This window comes from Bison bison, unplaced genomic scaffold (genome assembly GCF_000754665.1).
Source record: "Bison bison bison isolate TAMUID 2011002044 unplaced genomic scaffold, Bison_UMD1.0 scf7180017864526, whole genome shotgun sequence".
NCBI classification, from domain to species: Eukaryota; Metazoa; Chordata; class Mammalia; order Artiodactyla; family Bovidae; genus Bison; species Bison bison.
Genome location: NW_011495077.1, coordinates 1,949,186 through 1,966,767, shown reverse-complemented (window position 1 = coordinate 1,966,767; position 17,582 = coordinate 1,949,186). Strand labels below are relative to the sequence as shown.

Genomic DNA, 17,582 nt, shown 5'->3' with positions numbered 1-17,582 from the left:
CATGGTGCGAGGCTGGGAGCCGCCGCCCGGGCTGGACTGCGGTGAGTGATCCCCAGCCCTTTCGACTTCCCCTTCCAGTCCCTGTACGATCTCCGACCTCCGGAGCCCCATCTCCGCGCTGGGGGGAGGAGGAGAATTCTAGGTTCGAAGTGGTCCGGTTCTCTCTCCTTTCTCCTCAGGACTTTTCGGTTCCCTGTTTTAACTGGGGGAGGGTGAGTGGGTGTATAGAAGGAGGGGAAGGCCGGGTTGGGACGCCCTTGGCGAAGAGAGGGTTGAGATTTGCCTGCTCCCTGGGGCTCATCGCCCCAAGTGCAGCAACTTTTTGTTCTCTGACCCAGTTTGGAGCCTTCTAGACTGCCTGCGAAATGGAGGATAGGAGAAACGTTTCCTTCCCAGGCCTCCCCTCCTCCCCTCCATGACTGCCTCCTGGCGACTTCAACACACGTACAGAAACCTGGCCTTATTCCTGGGGAGCATGGCCTTTGGGAATGAAAGGTTTGAGAGAAACTGCCCCTTCTGACCTCTACCCAGCCATACTCAGAAAACCAACCAGAAAAGTAAGAACCTGAGTCCTCAAAGGTTCCTGGTGTTGCCTCCTAATCAGAGACTTCTAAACTGAAAGAAGACTCAAGCTGAGACCTATTTGGTAATGTGGACCCAGATGATATATTTTGTATGAACCCTCTTCTCACCATACATTTGAAGGGCTTTTTATGCTGAGGATAGGTAGATGGCAGTAATTGAAAGTAAGCCAGTTAAAGTTGGGAATTTTTTAAATGATGCATACATATCCTAAGCGTTGTCATTAAAAGTACATTCATCTCACCAATTTCTTGGGTAAGTGTCCCAGCGTTTTCTTTGTGTTTGCTGATTGGCAGTCCCAATTGTCTTTCTAATATCAACTACATAAGCAAATCTCTAATCTGGCTACACCCTGAGAACTTTAAAATAAACTACCTTCATCTGCCCCAATCCAGGCTAAGTAAATCAGAACGAGGTGGATGCCGCGGGTTAAGTTTCCCCGGGTAATTTTTCTAATAAGCCGTCAGACTGGAGCCACTGCATCATCATCTGTGATTTCCAGGTTTGGTTTCTTTAAAGTGGAGTCTGAATTTAAACACTTTTGAAGCAGTATGAATGCAGAATACTTCTGAGATTTTTAAGTCTCCTAGCCCTCAGTCTTTTACAGTTTTCTTGCCTACTCCCAACTCAACAATTTTTTTAAAATGTGCATTTCTTTGTATTATGTCTTTCAAAGCATCTGACTTTTTTTTTCAGAAACAATTCTTAATGCACTAATTTTCATAGGTTTATAGGATGTTTAATTATATAGAGACAAACAAGGGGCATAAGCAGGTTTGGAATCACACACAACTGGCCTCAGCACATAGGGCAGCTGAAGGAAGCAGATGACTTTGCCATGCTAGAGAATAGACTACCAGCCTCTAGTGTCCAGTGCACTGTGGGTACTGATTATGTAATCCAGTGGGGGTCAGTTAAACCAAGCTCCTGGACCAATTGAACATCTTTCGCTTCTACTCTGTCCAGCTAATGGCACTAGTACCTAGTCCCTTCTAAACTAATTTACATTCTCTTTCAGGCTTCCAGCCACTCCTTCCATTCATTCATAAACTGTTTTCTTAAAGCACTTACGACCATTGCCTTTATTAAGTTCGGAGGACACAGGACAGAATTTCTAACAGGGGCTTCTGGACAATCAGCGAACCCCCTGAGATTATAATTTATAATCTGTAAATTTGAATGTTTGGGGCGGGGTGCGAGGTAAGTCATAACTTTCTGAAAACCTTTAACTTCTTATTTTCAAAGAGAGTCATGATCCACAAAGTGACAAGCACATGAATTGAGTATCACTAAATGTCCTTTAAGGCCCTGAAAACACATTTAATTCAGGAACATTCTTCAGTTCTCTGAATAAAGACTTAGAGAACTTAGCAGGCTCACATCTGGTCTTCACTTGAACTGTCACCTGTTTTAACCTTAAGCCTAGGCTCAAGATTTTTGTTTTTGGCTACACCATACCGCATATTTGATCTTACGTCTCCTGACCAGGGGATCACACTCATGCCCCTTGCAGTGGAAGTGTGGAGTCCTACCCAGTGGACCACCAGTAAATTCCTAGCCAAGGCTCAAGTTCTGAAGATCTCTTTTTCCTAGCCTTGTGTGAACACCTACACTGCAAGTTTAAGGCAGCCCATTAATACTTTTCTGCCTTTTGTCCAGGGGTATGGAAAGCCCAAAGGGAAATAAGGGTGTTACCCTGACTCTGTACTTTTTATTGGTGACTTTAAGTAGCAGTAAGACATATCTGGCATGGTTACAGATTTAGTAAATTCAGAATTGATAGTACCACCATCACTGACAACTCTACCCAGAGGAGTCCTTATTTCTCCAGCTCTGATTTCTTTCTTTTTCTACTTTCTCCAAATGAGGTACAAGGACACAAGATGCTATAGTGTCTTCACTGTGCTTTTGATTACTGTAGGATCTACTCTCCTTGTTATAGTTCTCAAGAGCTATTCCCTGGTTCTAGTTTCCTCCTATATCAAAGCCAGATTCTTCCAGGGAGGTACCAGCTCTACTGCTGTGTCCTAATTTTAAGGCACCATTCTGTATCAAAAAGTCTTTTCACAACTTGTGTTTTGTGTTATTGAAGAAATGTGGATATATGCAGTATACCAAATATGACCTTTGCAGTACTGTTATACTGAACTATCAAGCCATGAGAATCTTAAGGATAGCAGACCACATGAATGAAAGCAACCTGTTTCCTTATTGGCTTATAGCTGCACCTGCCTTATTCCCTGTCTAGCAGTCTTCATCCTCACGCTGGACTGCTTTATTCCTTGTGCTACCTTTTCCTCACATCTAAACTGTTGCCATGACCTTAGAAAAATAGGGCACAAATAAGGTTGAGTGGGTGTCGAGCACTGGATCATCAAGTATTCTCCAGCTTAGATGTGGTGGTGTTCCTGGTGGGCCACAACTTCCAAATGGTGGTTTTAAGTACCTAGCCGTGCAGGCACTTCCTCACAGCCACTCAGCTGTGTCTTGAGATGAACCTGTTGGGTAGCAGCAATCAAAATTCACCTGGCAGCAATCAAAAAGGATTTATATCTAAATTATAGATTCAGTTCTAAAGCAGTCATTTTGATACTTTTTTTTAAAAGCAGCAAAATCCTTTCTGGAATTATATCCAACTCCCCAAATATAAAAAGTACAAAATCAGATACCTTGGTTTCCCCCACTCCTCATTAGAATTAGGACTCTGCAATAACAGATTGGCTACAGTAATTTAAAATATTCCATCTTTGCCTCATTCCCCTGTTGTCTAGGAGGAGCATTACCTTATATCAGAGTCATCCCATGATGCTGAAGCAATGATAAAAACTCTAATTTATTGAGCCTTTAGTATAGGGATAATGTCAGTTGCATTTTTTTAGTCATAACCTTGCAAGGTAGATGCTGTTATGACCTTTTAATCTGATGGGAAACTAAGGCTTAGGCAAGCATTCTCGGGAGTGGTGAAGCTGTGATTCATCCCAGATCTGTCTCACCCTAGACCTCTACCTCTAACAGCTCTAGGCCCCGCCTACACGACACCTAGCACACAGTAGGTGCTCTGTAAAAACATGTAACTTTACATACGCTCAACATCATCTTCAGTTTTTACACATGAGGAAACTGAGGCACCTGTAAGTTCAGACAGCACTGGGATTCAAACTTCCTATGTAATGCTGGCTTTAACCACATTCGTATCCACTATGCCATGCTGCCCCCACTTACCCTCTGAAGGTTCTCAAACTGTATTGCATTCAAGGTCTGCATGGCCTTCAGTTTGTTAAGATTTTCTTGTTAAAAGGGAATGGTGACGTGCATTAGAATGCTGCCGAATTTTTCTATTCATCATATAAAACTTCGGATATTACACTGCTCTATCTGTAACTTTTACATAGGCATGCTGTCCTCTCTGTAATGTATTAGAAGGACTATTTGTAAACTCAGATGGGAGTCCTCGAAAAGTAAAGGGTGACAGATAATGTTAGTCTCTAATGCCCACATAGGGAGCATTTAACAGGGAGTTGAGTTAAAACTCGGTTACCAGGGAAGTCCCTGGTGGCCCAGTGGATAGGACTCAGCACTTCCAATGCAGGGGGCATGGGTTCAATCCCTGGTTGAGGAACTAAGATCCCCACAAGCCACGTGGCAAAAAAAAAAAAAAAGGTCAAACTGGGGCCCAGAATTATTCTGGGAAAGAGCTTGGGCAGGTTTCCAGGAATGAAGCATAGTCAGAGGCTTTCTCTGCGGTCCCCACACCCATGTTGAGCCTGGGAGCCCTGGTGCCACTGGGTAGCTTGCAGGACCTGGCTACAGTTTATAATGAGCCTGCCCACTTGGTTCTAAGAAGAAAGCTGGACTGAAGAGATAAGAGCTGCAGGCCTCCGGCCCTGTGTGGAGGGGGCTATTAAGGTCTGAGGGAGCTCTCTAGGCTCCCTGGAGAGAGACTCAGCAGTTGGAAGAGACAAAGGCTGGGGAAGAGGGGAATAACCTTTGTTCTGTGGATGTCTTGGGGAAGGAAACATTCACCTCCCTCTACCCTCTCTGGACCAAAACCAAGGGGAACTCCGTACATCCCAGATCACTGACCCATCTCATCCTACTGAGACTTAGAAAAAAATTAAACTATCAATCACCTTCCCACAACACTCCACCACCAAGAAGAAAAGGGAGCTGGGTAGAGGGACAGTGCTGTTCTACCTTCTCTACCTTCTAGATTCTCACACATTGTAGAGAATCTACATTCTCACACACGTTCTCACACATCCTAATCTTTCCACATTTTAGAGATAATCTAAATCTAGAGACAACTGAAGAAATAATCTGTTAGGAGATAAAGTGTTCTGAGATTACATACATCTCTCTGGTTTTCTAGGTGAGTCTTCATTCTGTCACTCTTGTTGCATGAACTTAGAGGGTGAAGTGAATTTGAATGGGAAAGATAAAGGCTCTAAGGATGTTTTCCTTTTTTTTAACCTCAGAAATCAGGTTATCATCTTGGTGACAACACTCACTAGTTTTGTGACTTGGAATAATTTAACTTCTCTGGACTTTGGTTATTTCATACCTAAAGGGGGAATTATAGCAGGCTCTGATGATTTATAAGGTTATGAAAATTAAATGAGAAATTGTTAAATACTTTAAAAGCAATCCAGTACAGTACACATAGAAAATTGTTTTTGGAGTCCAGCGTTTTGTTTGGTAGAAATTGAGCAATGGCCTGAAAGGGGAACCCCAGTGATCGAGCTGTTTCTCTTCTTATTACAGCTATCTCTGAAGGGCACAAATCAGAAAGCACCATGCCTCCTAATAAAGAGGCCAGCAGTCTTAATAGCTCCCCTGCGGGCCTCATCTGCCTCCCTCCAATCTCTGAGGAGCTACAGCTTGTGTGGACCCAAGCAGCCCAGACCAGTGAGCTGGACAGCAATGAACACTTGCTCCAAACCTTCAGCTACTTCCCCTATCCCAGTTTAGCAGACATTGCCCTTCTTTGCCTACGCTATGGGCTGCAGATGGAGAAAGTCAAGACTTGGTTCATGGCCCAGCGCCTTCGCTGTGGCATTAGCTGGTCATCTGAAGAAATTGAAGAGACTCGAGCCCGAGTAGTCTACCATCGGGACCAACTCCATTTCAAATCCCTTCTCTCTTTTACTCATCATGCAGGGCGGCCGCCAGAGGAAATGCCTCCTTCTCCTGTGCCACCTCCGGAACAAGTTGGTCTTGGAATAGTGCCCCTGACTCTTAGCGAGCCCACCCAGATGAAAGGATTGAAGGTAGAGCCTGAGGAGTCACTGAGTCACCAGAAAGCAAAGGAGCCCTTGATGGTACCTGGCAGTGGGGCATTTCCCCACCAATCACAATTTTGGCAGGATCATCAATGCAGTGGCCTCTCCAAGGAGCAGGCAGGCAGGTGTCCCGACCCGTCACACAGCCTAGCTACTGCTTCCTGGAACCACGCCACAGCTGTCCACCAGCCCCGTGCTCGGGATAAGCCTCTATCCATCTCATTACTTGCCAGTAGTTGTAAGAAGGAGTCAGCATCTAATGTGACTCCTCCTTCCTCTACCTCTTCCTCTTTCCAGGGACTGGCTAATGGAGCTCCTGCCACCTCTAAGCCCCTTCAGCCACTGGGCTGTGCCCCACAACCATTGTCACCCAATGAACAGGCACTACCCCCACAGCTGGAGCCAGCCTGGCCCCAGGGGCTAAGGCATAACTCAGCATCAGGTAGGGTTGGCCCTGCAGAGTATCTTTCCCCAGACATGCAACGCCAGCGAAAGACCAAGCGCAAAACCAAAGAGCAGTTGGCTATCCTCAAATCGTTTTTTCTACAGTGCCAATGGGCACGGCGAGAGGATTACCATAAATTAGAGCAGATCACTGGTTTACCTCGGCCTGAGATTATTCAGTGGTTTGGTGACACACGCTATGCCTTGAAGCATGGGCAACTAAAGTGGTTTCGGGACAATGCAGTACCTGGTGCCCCTAGTTTCCAGGATCCAGCAGTTCCCACACCACCACCTTCAACCCGCTCCTTGAATGAATGGGCTGAGACACCGCCTCTGCCAAATCCCCCACCCCCACCGGATATACGACCCTTGGAGAGGTACTGGGCAACCCACCAACAGCTCCGGGAAAGTGATATCCCTCAACTGAGTCAGGCATCAAGGCTTAGCACCCAGCAGGTACTGGATTGGTTTGACTCTCGATTACCTGAGCCAGCTGAAGTGGTGGTCTGTCTAGATGAAGAGGAGGAAGAGGAGGAGGAGGAACTGCCAGAAGATGGTGAAGAGGAGGAGGAGGAGGACGACGACGATGATGACGATGATGTGATCATCCAGGACTGAGTGGGAGGCTGGGGGAGGGGAGGTCTGTTACTAAAAGACAAACCAACTGAGTAACTGTTTAAACAAAGAAACCACATTTTTTTTTTTAACTTACCTTGTGGCAAAAAACTGAAAAACTTTGTGTTCTTGAGGATGGGGGACAGGGATATAGTAAGGGTAGACCAGGGAGGACGACCATGGAGTACAGAACGAGGTGGGGATCGGATGGGCAGAAATCTAGGCCTCCAGTCTCAGTGAGGGGCTTGCTATGGGTCTGGGAAAAGGCTCTTGCTCTTTTCATATCCCTGTTCTTTCCCCTTACTGTTCTACAGAGAGGCTAGGCTTTGGCCCACAGCCATGGAGTTCTATAAAGGAGGAGTAAAGTTTCTAATACGACTCCAGTCCCAGCATTTTCCCGGCATATAAGGCTGCCTTGCATCCCATTTCTCTCTGAGCACAAGTTCATGCATAATGCAGCTAAGAATGTCAGTTACGTCCCAGTCAATCACAAATACTTCCTCTCCTCATACCAGCTTGACTTTCTATGTTTTCCTGCTGCTTTTTGAATCTCACAGGGAGCAGAATGTTTTCATTTCTGATACTGGGACCACTATGCCTTGTACCTTTCCAAAAATCCCCATTCTGTTCACTGTTTGTCTCAGGGTAAATCTTCCCCCCGGAGCTTGTGAAAAAGTTTAATAATTGGGTGGAGAATAATTTAGACTGGATATTTATTGGAGGTGGGAATTAGGGGAGATGTCCTTTTAAAAAAGTAGAATTATAGATTACAGAGGGGTAGAGGAGAGGGAATGGTGTCTGCTGTTCGGGAGGACGGTGCAGATAGATTCCAGGTTTGGTTTTACAAACCTGACACTCCCTCCTGCCTAGTTTGACAGAAACTGATTTTTTAATCTTTTTGGTGTTGGTTTAATTTGTGTCCAGAAAAGAGACTTTACCCCCTGTTTATAATATCTGTCTTGGGGACAGAAGTCCTTGTTTTAGAGTGGTTTTGATCAGTTGGGGTCAGATATAAAGATATCAGTGGATTAACCATCTAGAAATAAAAGAGTGGAAGCCCCAAATTGCTAGACTAATAATAAAAAGGCCAAAAATAAAATTGTTTCTCTCTCCACTTTGCCATTTCTCTCCTTTAAAGATTAATGGAACCAAATTCATCCACTTTCTGATTTAGTATACTTTTTATTTTCAAAGCAGCAGGATATACTGAGGTAAAGTAAATGAACAAAACTTGAAATAGATCAGTACCTATTACTAGGTAGATTGCTTTCTGCACCTGCAACCGCGTAGGCTCTATCTCAGAAGAGGGGGAGTCTAGAAATGCCTTTAAAAATAAGCTCAGTTTCAGAAAGGGTAATGGGATCCTATTCAGCTACAAGGTCATTCCTAAGACCTAATTTATCTCTAGCGGATGCTATCTTCAATTTTCCAATATTTTCACTTAAGGTATACCTGCTATGGCCCACCCATTTAATCCCTCATTTCTACCCCTTACTACCCAAAGAAGAATAAATGTTTGATCTCAGTGGTAGTGTTCTTTGCTTATCCCACCATTTGAGAGTTTATGACGTCAACAGAGTTACAGTAGCAATAAAAGGGCATCCTCTTTGTTTCATTATCTGTATACTTTAGTAGGGCTTCAAGCCTGTGTCTCCAACTGTTACCAAACAGAAAGAAAGGAAAATCAACATATTTAACAGTATCTAGGTACAGAGGAAACAATAGGGAAATAGAAAAATTATAATAGGCCAAGGAACAGAGTTATTGCTTGTTAACACTGACAATGGGAGAATATATACAAAGCTAAAAAGTAAAATCCAGAAATAAAACATGGTTAATAAGTATATCACCCCACACCACCCCAATGATGCCAAGAATTGTTTTTATAACCTTTGTTTCAAGTTTCAGGAAATAAGGGAGCTATCTGTATCCTGTGGGAGAGATAGTAAACATCTTCCTGAAGGTCTGACCTGATCACTTGCATAGGAAGTAATACAGCAGGTATAGGGTAAAGACAGAGAGAGAAAGTACACAATGAAACAGGGGTGTAGGCAGGGGTACATTTTCCAAGGGCATCACACCTAAGTGAGTATGAGATGCCTCTGTCCATACTTCAGCAGTATGCATAGGTGAGACCTTGAAGGTGGTCTATCTGGGAGTGTTCCATGCTTCTCTCCCTCTGGCTAATCCCATCTGCCTCTGTTGGTAGAGATTCTGCAGCACAGGACAGGAAGGCAGTTAAGGGCGTTTATAATAAAAAAGGGCAAGTAAGGCCCTTTTAACTCATTATATGATGTTTAGCATGACAGTAAACCATTGCTGTTGCTTCCCCATAGTTTTTTCCATGGCAAGAAAACTTATAAGATTTGATACATCCAGTGTGACAAAGGCTATGTCGCCACTTATGAAACTGGAATGTTTCAGTTGGTTTACGGTGATAAGGCAGAGTATTTCTAAAATCAAACTGGGGAAAGCTGGAACATGACTACCATACCCAGAGACCATTACCAGGGAGGCAGAATTATGTCTCTGGGTGAGTGGTACTTTCTTCAATAATTCTTAATACAAAAACAGTAATATAATGAATTCACATGTACCCATCACCCAACTTCAACAGTTAACTCATGGCAAATTTTCTTTGATTTCTGCTCCCTCACACTGCCCTGCTCCACTAGATGAAGCTAAAGCAAAACTAGGATAATCATTCAACTTTCTATCCATAAATATTTTAGTATGCATCTTCAAAAGATAGACATTTTTTTAAGACAGACTTTTAAAAAACAACCACAATAGCATCATGCCTACCAAAAAAACCCATTAAAAGCTCTTTAATCAAATGTCCACTAAATATTCAGTTTTCCTCAACTGTCTCATAAAATGGTTTTATACAGTGTACTCCAATCGAGATCCAACTGAAGAACATTTACTTGCAGATGGTTTATATGTCTCAAGTCTTTTTTTCACCTGTAGATTAATCCCTCCATTTACAAGGATCTTAGAGAGGCTTCCCTGGTGGGTCAGCAGTAAAGAATCTGCCTGCAAGGCAGGAGCCACAGGAGACGTGGGTTCAATCCCTGGGTCAGGAAGATACCCTGGAGGAGGGCATGGCAACCCACTCCAGTATTCCTGCTTTGGGAATCTGATGGACAGAGGAACCTGGCAGGCTTTCAGTCTGTAGGGTCGTAAAGAATCCAACACAACTGAAGCTACTTAGCATGCACACACACAGAGGGATGTTATTTCCCCCAGTGTTGCCTTTTAAGGCTTAGACCCTAATTTCTTGCTGATGAAAATAAAGGGCATTTTGAAGTCTGAGAGCAAAATATTTACCTACCTTTAGTAGGTCACCAGGAGCTTGGTCTAAATATTCTCAAAAACCCAAGACTTAAAAGTAAACTTAGAGCTCCTTACAAACCGTTCTTCTTGTTCCCATGCCCTTTTCCTTTTGTTTTCTGGATCAGAATCATAGTTTCACAAATTTACAAAACATTATTCTAGTTCTCTCTGGAGAAATGAAAATGGCTTTCCCTAGTTCATTCAGTATCTCTATCCAAAAGATATATTCCACTGAAAATCTTTATCTGTGAAACTTCGGTGAATGTTATTTGTGTTAGCATACTTATTAGGTTCACCATGGCCAAGACCTCTCAGTTTAAAGCCTTGCAGTAAGGAATCCACCTGACAATGCTGGAGACAAAGGTTCGATCCCTGGGTCAGGAAGATCCCCTGGAGAAGGAAATGGCAACCCACTCCAGTGCTCTTACCTGGGAAATCCCAAGGACAGAGGAGCCTGGCAGTCTACAGTTCATGGGGTCGCAAAGAGCCAAACATGACTTAGCGACTAAACAACAACTGTGTGACCTAATTTTTAAACCCCAAACCAGGAGGCTACTCTGACAGTAGAATAGAATCTTTGAAACTTAAGACCACTCTGAAAAATTACCACACTTGAAATCTACCTCCCTCTTCACTGGTTACATTTTATGACCTTAACAAGACACCAGAATGAGGCGTTTAGTGTGCAGGCCTAACTGAGGTTTTCATGTGCGGACAAGTTAGACTGGCTCACCTGTAGGACTGGTAGCTGGAAACTAGGAAGGCTCTCCAGTGTGGTTCTGTTCTGCCTCTGACCTTAAGGATGGAATGGGATGATGAAAGATAACTTCCTGGGGTATTTCCTCAGTATTGTTATTGATGGATCAGGTTAAATAAGTGGTTCTTAATCTGTAGTACACTACTCAGGAGAGAAAAGGCTGTTAGCTAAGTAACTCAAGAGGTGAGTTATAATGCCCATTATTTTCCTTTGAGGATGGGGTATTGACATGGAGGTCTGAGATTTGAATTTAACCATGAATAGAAAGACGTAAAGACAATATCAAGATTTTGGTGAGCTATGGAAGGTGACAGACCCTTATCGCAAGGACTGGTAGCAAAAGTATCTTGGAAAACATGAGAAAAAAGATGCTGGTTTATCATTTTCACTGAGCACTAGCTCCCAGCAGTGTTCCAACATAGGGATCTCAAAAGCAACAGAAAAAAAAAAAAAAGCCAGTTTAATATTACAGGCAAATCTTCTGGTTAAATATTATAGCAGACTGGTATAAGGGATAAGATGAGTGAAAATTAGGCACAATCCAAAGCCTGCCTTCACAATCCAAAGTGAAGGAAATGGTCTTAAAGAAAATTAAGGAGTACAACTTGAGACAATGCTTTTCCAGGGTCTAGAATAGCATGTAAAAAAATCTCAACTTCTTTTCACCTTGAAATCGTCATTTTAGTATATATGTCAATAGTTGAAGCATCACTTCTTTAGGAATGTTAAATTAACTTACCTGAATTATTAGGGGTGAAGACTCTTGTGTGACCTGAATCCCCACTATTTAGAGACGGTCTGAAAGCAAAGACCCCCTGTCCAGAGGAGGCAGATGAAGCTCTAAAGAGGGGAAACAAGAGCATCAACAGAAAAAAGGAAAAGTTAAAGTAAAAGGCATGTGTAAAGGAAGAGCCTACACATTTAAGCCATAGAGGAAATAAATCCCCTGCTTGCAACTGAGAATACAAATAAATAATTTAGATGTGTATTAGACACAGTACTATTCAATCTTCTCTTTTGTTTACAAGGTAGATTATAAATTTCAGTAGTACAGGTCAGTGGAGATAATAACTCCAGGGCTGCCGGCAGAATGTCAGTGGGAACAGATCTCAAGTGAAAGGAAACACACTGTTACTTACCTATAAGATAGGCTGTGAGTAGAAGCTGGTGAAGGCGTTACTGGAAAGCATAAAAACAAGTCTGTGAGATAATCCATGAACTGAGAAGAGATACAGATATTCTGGGGCCCAGGGCAAAGGAACTAGGGATCAAAGATTTTCAGCATATATGTTTGGCTTTGAGGCTAAAGGCAAGTGAAAAAGCCCACAGATCACCTAGCAGCAGATCACTATGAAACTGTCTTTTCCCTTTCATGAGTTTGTAGGCCAGGATCATGAGCACACTGCCCTGATGTGCTCCAATGTATCTGTGCTTTGATTTCCCCTCTAAGTTGAAGATTACCAGAAAGAATGTCTAAACACAATGTGTCGTTAAATTGGTGACATCAGTAAAAATGGCAGAGTAAGGACGTCCACAGGGTCTCTCCATAAAAGGAATGAGAAATCTGGCAAAAATTGTCAGAGTGGACTTTTTTCAGAATTCTGGAAATTAACAAGTGGTTTTTAACAATCTGGGTAAAGTTTATTCCAGAAAAATAACTGAATGTGAGTAAGAACAGCGAGCTTTGTGACATTTTAACTTGCCCTAGTCCCACTTTTCCCTGTCCAGCTCAATGGAAGCATTGAAAACCAACAGTCTGGCCACCATCATAGGGGATGGAATGGGGTCGGAACTCTTTCAAAGCCTCATCCCAGAAAACTGTCATTACTTCACCTGTCTAGCAGTTCACTGGAAGACTTCACTTGCAAGGCTGCCTTTATTTGACCTGACTTGGTGCCAAACTGGCGTGCTGTAGTCCATGAGGTCGTAAAGAGTTTATGACTTAGCAACCGAACCGCAACAAAGTGCCAAACTCACCAGGACTTGGAGCTTAGAGTTCATCGAGCGGGAAAAGCCTTTTCCCCACGAGTGTTTGTTGCAAACAATTAGAGGCATTTGTTTAGGCTGCCTGAGTTGACTATCAATTAGAACAAATAAAAGGCTAATCAAAAAGCATCAAAAGAAAAGCTATGGGAATGAGTTATCTTCAGGGACTTTGAAAAGGAACAACAGGTTCTTGGGAATCAAGGCCATGTGCACAGGGCTATACGCATACTCAGGAAAGACCTAAAAAGACCCTAAGCTGTCATCTTGGGCTTACGTAGAGGTCACACAAGCAGAAAGGGAAGGCTGTGGCACAGGAGTCAACTGCCTGAGTGTTGAAAGTGCACTTCAATATACAGTCCTTTAGCACACACTGAGAGATTCATTGGTATCAGGTGTTTAAAGAAATCTCTGTCCAATCATTAGCTGACCACTAAGCTAACTGAAAAGAGACTTCAGTGGCCACATATGACAAAGAAAACAGATTTTATAGAATTAGTTTTAGAAAGTCACTAAACAAACAATGACAAACAACAACAACAAATTTTGGGAGGGGAGGAAGTATCTGATTCTTAGGGTTGCCATGTTATATTACTTAGCTGTCTGCTGCTGCTGCTAGGTTGCTTCAGTCGTGTCCGACTCTGTGAGACTCCATAGACGGCAGCCCACTAGGCTCCCCCGTCCCTGGGATTCTCCAGGCAAGAACACTGGAGTGGGTTGCCATTTCCTTCTCCAATGCATTAAAATGAAAAGTTTAAGTGAAGTCGCTCAGTCATGTCCGACTCTTAGCGACCCCATGGACTGCAGCCCACCAGGCTCCTCCATCCATGGGATTCTCCAGGCAAGAGTACTGGAGTGGGGTGCCATTGCCTTCTATTTAGCTGTCTAGGTTTCAACAATTATAAGGCATGAGAGAAACAAGAAAGTAGAACCTATATAAAGTAAAGGAAAAAAGCTGTAGAAACTGTCTTTGAGGAAGCCTAGACACATTAGGTGGAGAAGGCAACAGCAGCCCACTCCAGTACTCTTGCCTGGGAAATCCCATGGACAGAGGAGCCTGGTAGGCTGCAGTCCATGGGGTTGCTAAGAGTCAGACACAACTGAGCGGCTTCATTTTCACTTTCATGCACTGAAGAAGGAAATGGCAACCCACTCCAGTGTTCTTGCCTGGAGAATCCCAGGGACGGGGGAGCCTGGTGGGCTGCCATCTACGGGGTCGCACAGAGTCGGACACGACTGAAGCAACTTAGCAGCAGCAGATACATTAGGAGGGCATGGCAATCCACTCCAGTATTCTTGCCTGGAGAATCCCATGGACAGAGGAGCTTGGTGGGCTACAGTCCATAGGGCTGCAAAGAGTTGGACACAACTGAAGTGACTTAGCACACACATGCATGCACACACAGATACATTAGACTTTTAAGAGAAAGCCTTTAAACCAACTATTTTAAACATATTCAAATAACTAAAGAAAACCATGTCTAGAGCACTAAATGAAAGTATGACAATGGTCTCACCAAATAGAGAATACTAAGTAAATATAAATTCTGGAATTGATAAGTTAACTAAAATGTAAACTGCACTACAGATATGAGCAGGCATAAGAAAGAATCAGCAAATTTGAAGATAAATCAATTGAGATTATCCAGTTTGAGGAAGAGAAATAAAAAGGAATGACGAATAATGAACAGAGCCTCAGAGAACTTGATGAAATACCATCAAGCATACCAGCACAAACAAATGGGAGTTCCAAAAGGAAAACAGAGAGGACAAGGGGCAGAGAGAATTATCTGAAGATATAAGGGCTGACAACTTCCCAAAATGATGAAAATATTAATCTATGCATCCAAGAAGCTCAATAAATCCCAAAGATGATAAATCAAAGAGATCCATACCTGGATGCATCATAAACTGTTGAAAGCTAAAGACAAAAAAAAAAAAAAGAAAGAAAGAGGAACCCTGAAAGCAGCAAAAGAGAAGCCATTTATCACATGCAAGGGATTCTCAATAAAACTGGCACTGATTTCTCTTCAGAAACCACGGAGGCCAGAACACAGGAGGATAACATATTCAAAATGCTAAATGAAACAATGTCAACCAAAAGTTTTAAATCCAGCAAAACTATCTTTCAAAAATGAAGGAGAAATTAAGATACTCCTTGATAATGGATAAAACAACTAGACAAGTTCAGCAAGAAAATAGAAGATTTAAACAACATTGTAAGGACTTTCCTGGTGGTCCAGTGGTTAAAAATCTGCTCTCCAATGCAGGGGAAACAAGTTTGATCCCTGATCAGAGAACTAAGATCCCACATGCTGTGGGGCAGCTAAGCCCATGTGTTAAAACTGCAGAGCCTACACTCTGGAGCCCAAGCCACAACCAGAGAGAAACCACAATGAAAGATCCTGCATGCCACAACACAGCTAAGATCTGTTGCAGCCAAACAAATAAATATTTTTTAAAACACAACAACACTATATACCAACTAAATTAACAGACATCTATAGAACACTCCATCCAACAACAGCAGAATATACACTCTTTTCTGTACCTGTACCTGGAACACCACTTGTACCTGGAACATTCCCCAGGATACACAATGCTTTAGGCCATACAGTTAAATGGATCTAAATCATACAAAATATGTTGTCCAACAACAGTGAAATGAAATTAAGATAAAAAACAGGAGGAAATTTGGGAAATTAACAATTATATGGATAATCAACACTGCTAAATAACTAATGGGTCAAAGAAAAAAAAAATCACAGAAGTTAGAAAATACTTTGAGATGAATGAAAACAAAAACACAATATACTAAACCTTGAAAGATTCAGTGAAAGCAGTGCTCAGAGTGAAACATAACTGTAATCATCTATATTAAAAAAGTAGATCTCAAGTCAACAATGAAACCTTCCACTTTAAGAAACAAGAAGAACTAAACCCAAAAGCAGAAGCAAAGAAAAAGATTAGAGCAGAAATAAAGGAAATAGAGAATAGAAAAATAATAGAGAAAAATCAAGACAACCAAAAGTTGGTTCTTTGAAATGATCAACAAAATTCACTAATCCTGGGGGGGTAATGGAGGGATAAATTAGGAGGCTGGGACTAACATATACACACTACTATGTATGCTGCTGCTGCTGCTAAGTCGCTTCATTCGTGTCTGACTCTGTGCGACCCCATAGACGGCAGCCCACCAGGCTTCCCTGTCCCTTGGATTCTCCAGGCAAGAATACTGGAGTGGGTTGCCATTTCCTTCTCCAATGCATGAAAGTAAAAAGTGAAAGTGAAGCTGCTCAGTCGTGTCCGACTCTTAGCGACCCCATGGACTGCAGCCTTCCAGGCTCCTCCATCCATGGATTTTCCTATGTATAGTTAGTTAAAATAGATTACCAACAAGGACCTACTGTATAGCACAGGGAACTATACTCATATTATACAATAACCTAAATGGAAAAGAATCTGAAATATATATACATATATCGCTGTGCTGTAAACCTCAAACTTACATGATATTATAAATCAACTATAGTTCAATAACAAATTTTTAAAACTCTTAGAGTTGTTTAAAACATTTGACTAATCTTTAGCCGGTTGTCCAAGAAAAAAAGATAGCCTTAAATAACTAAAATCAGGAATAAAAGAGAGTATTACTAACTTGACAGAAATAGGCTAAAACACCTACTCTTCAAAGGGGTGAGTATGAAAGAATCAGAGGAAGACTATTTGGTGAATTTCAAAAATGGCTATTTCAGGAAGAGATCTGTGAATTTAAAAATTGCCTCTTGGGAAAGAAAGGGAAATCCTCTCTGATAAGTATTCTCTATGGACTGACTAATGTCTTAAAAAACAGTAGTAAGAATACTAGTTCTAAGGGGAAAGAGACAAGAAATTAAGTTGGAGTTTTGCAGAGTATTTCTTCTCTGCAATATTTTTACGTCTGATCACATGGACCACAGCCTTGTCTAACTCAATGAAACTAAGCCACGCCATGTGGGACCACCCAAGACAGCCGGGTCATGGTGGAGAGGTCTGGCAGAATGTGGTCCACTGGAGAAGGGAATGGCAAACCACTTCAGTATTCTTGCCTTGAGAACCCCATGAACAGTATGAAAAGGCAAAAAGATAGGATACTGAAAGAGGAACTCCCCAGGTCAGTAGGTGCCCAATATGCTACTGGAGATCAGTGGAGAAATAACTCCAGAAAGAATGAAGGGATGGAGCCAAAGCAAAAAGAATACCCAGCTGTGGATGTGACTGGTGATAGAAGCAAGGTCCGATGCTGTAAACAGCAATATTGCATAGGAACCTGGAATGTCAAGTCCATGAATCAAGGCAAATTGGAAGTGGTCAAACAAGAGATGGCAAGATTGAATGTCGACATTCTAGGAATCAGCGAACTGAAATGGACTGGAATGGGTGAATTTAACTCAGATGACCATTATATCTACCACTGCAGGCAGGTATCCCTCAGAAGAAATGGAGTAGCCATCATGGTCAACAAAAGAGTCCGAAATGCAGTACTTGGATGCAATCTCAAAAATGACAGAATGATCTCTGTTCATTTCAAAAGCAAACCATTCAAT

The 17,582-nt window shown here is 42.4% G+C and overlaps 2 protein-coding genes across 6 annotated transcripts in view; one reads left to right on the top strand and one right to left on the bottom strand.

The window, feature by feature from the left end:
* Nucleotide 1: 1 nt before the first annotated feature.
* Nucleotides 2-8,034, top strand: HOMEZ (homeobox and leucine zipper encoding). 5 transcript variants are annotated; one of them, XM_010831281.1, is made up of 3 exons: nucleotides 7-646; nucleotides 1,601-1,782; nucleotides 5,344-8,034. In XM_010831281.1, exon 3 carries the CDS (start codon nucleotides 5,376-5,378, stop codon nucleotides 6,921-6,923), a length of 1,548 nt encoding a protein of 515 aa, XP_010829583.1. In that variant the 5' UTR covers nucleotides 7-646; nucleotides 1,601-1,782; nucleotides 5,344-5,375; the 3' UTR covers nucleotides 6,924-8,034. The 5 variants fall into 5 exon arrangements, with proteins under 5 accessions (XP_010829581.1, XP_010829583.1, XP_010829584.1 ...); XM_010831280.1 differs by having other exon boundaries at nucleotides 14-41; nucleotides 339-1,782; XM_010831284.1 differs by having other exon boundaries at nucleotides 20-41.
* RNF212B (ring finger protein 212B) overlaps nucleotides 7,281-17,582 on the bottom strand; it is a 31,523-nt gene continuing 21,221 nt past the window's right edge. Inside the window, exons 12-15 of the mRNA XM_010831285.1 lie at nucleotides 12,153-12,192; nucleotides 11,753-11,853; nucleotides 10,990-11,051; nucleotides 7,281-9,134 (exon numbers count right to left, since the gene is read on the bottom strand). Of these exons, the coding sequence (XP_010829587.1) occupies nucleotides 9,069-9,134; nucleotides 10,990-11,051; nucleotides 11,753-11,853; nucleotides 12,153-12,192 (269 nt within the window). The 3' untranslated portion in view covers nucleotides 7,281-9,068. The remainder of the gene's footprint in view (nucleotides 9,135-10,989; nucleotides 11,052-11,752; nucleotides 11,854-12,152; nucleotides 12,193-17,582) is intronic.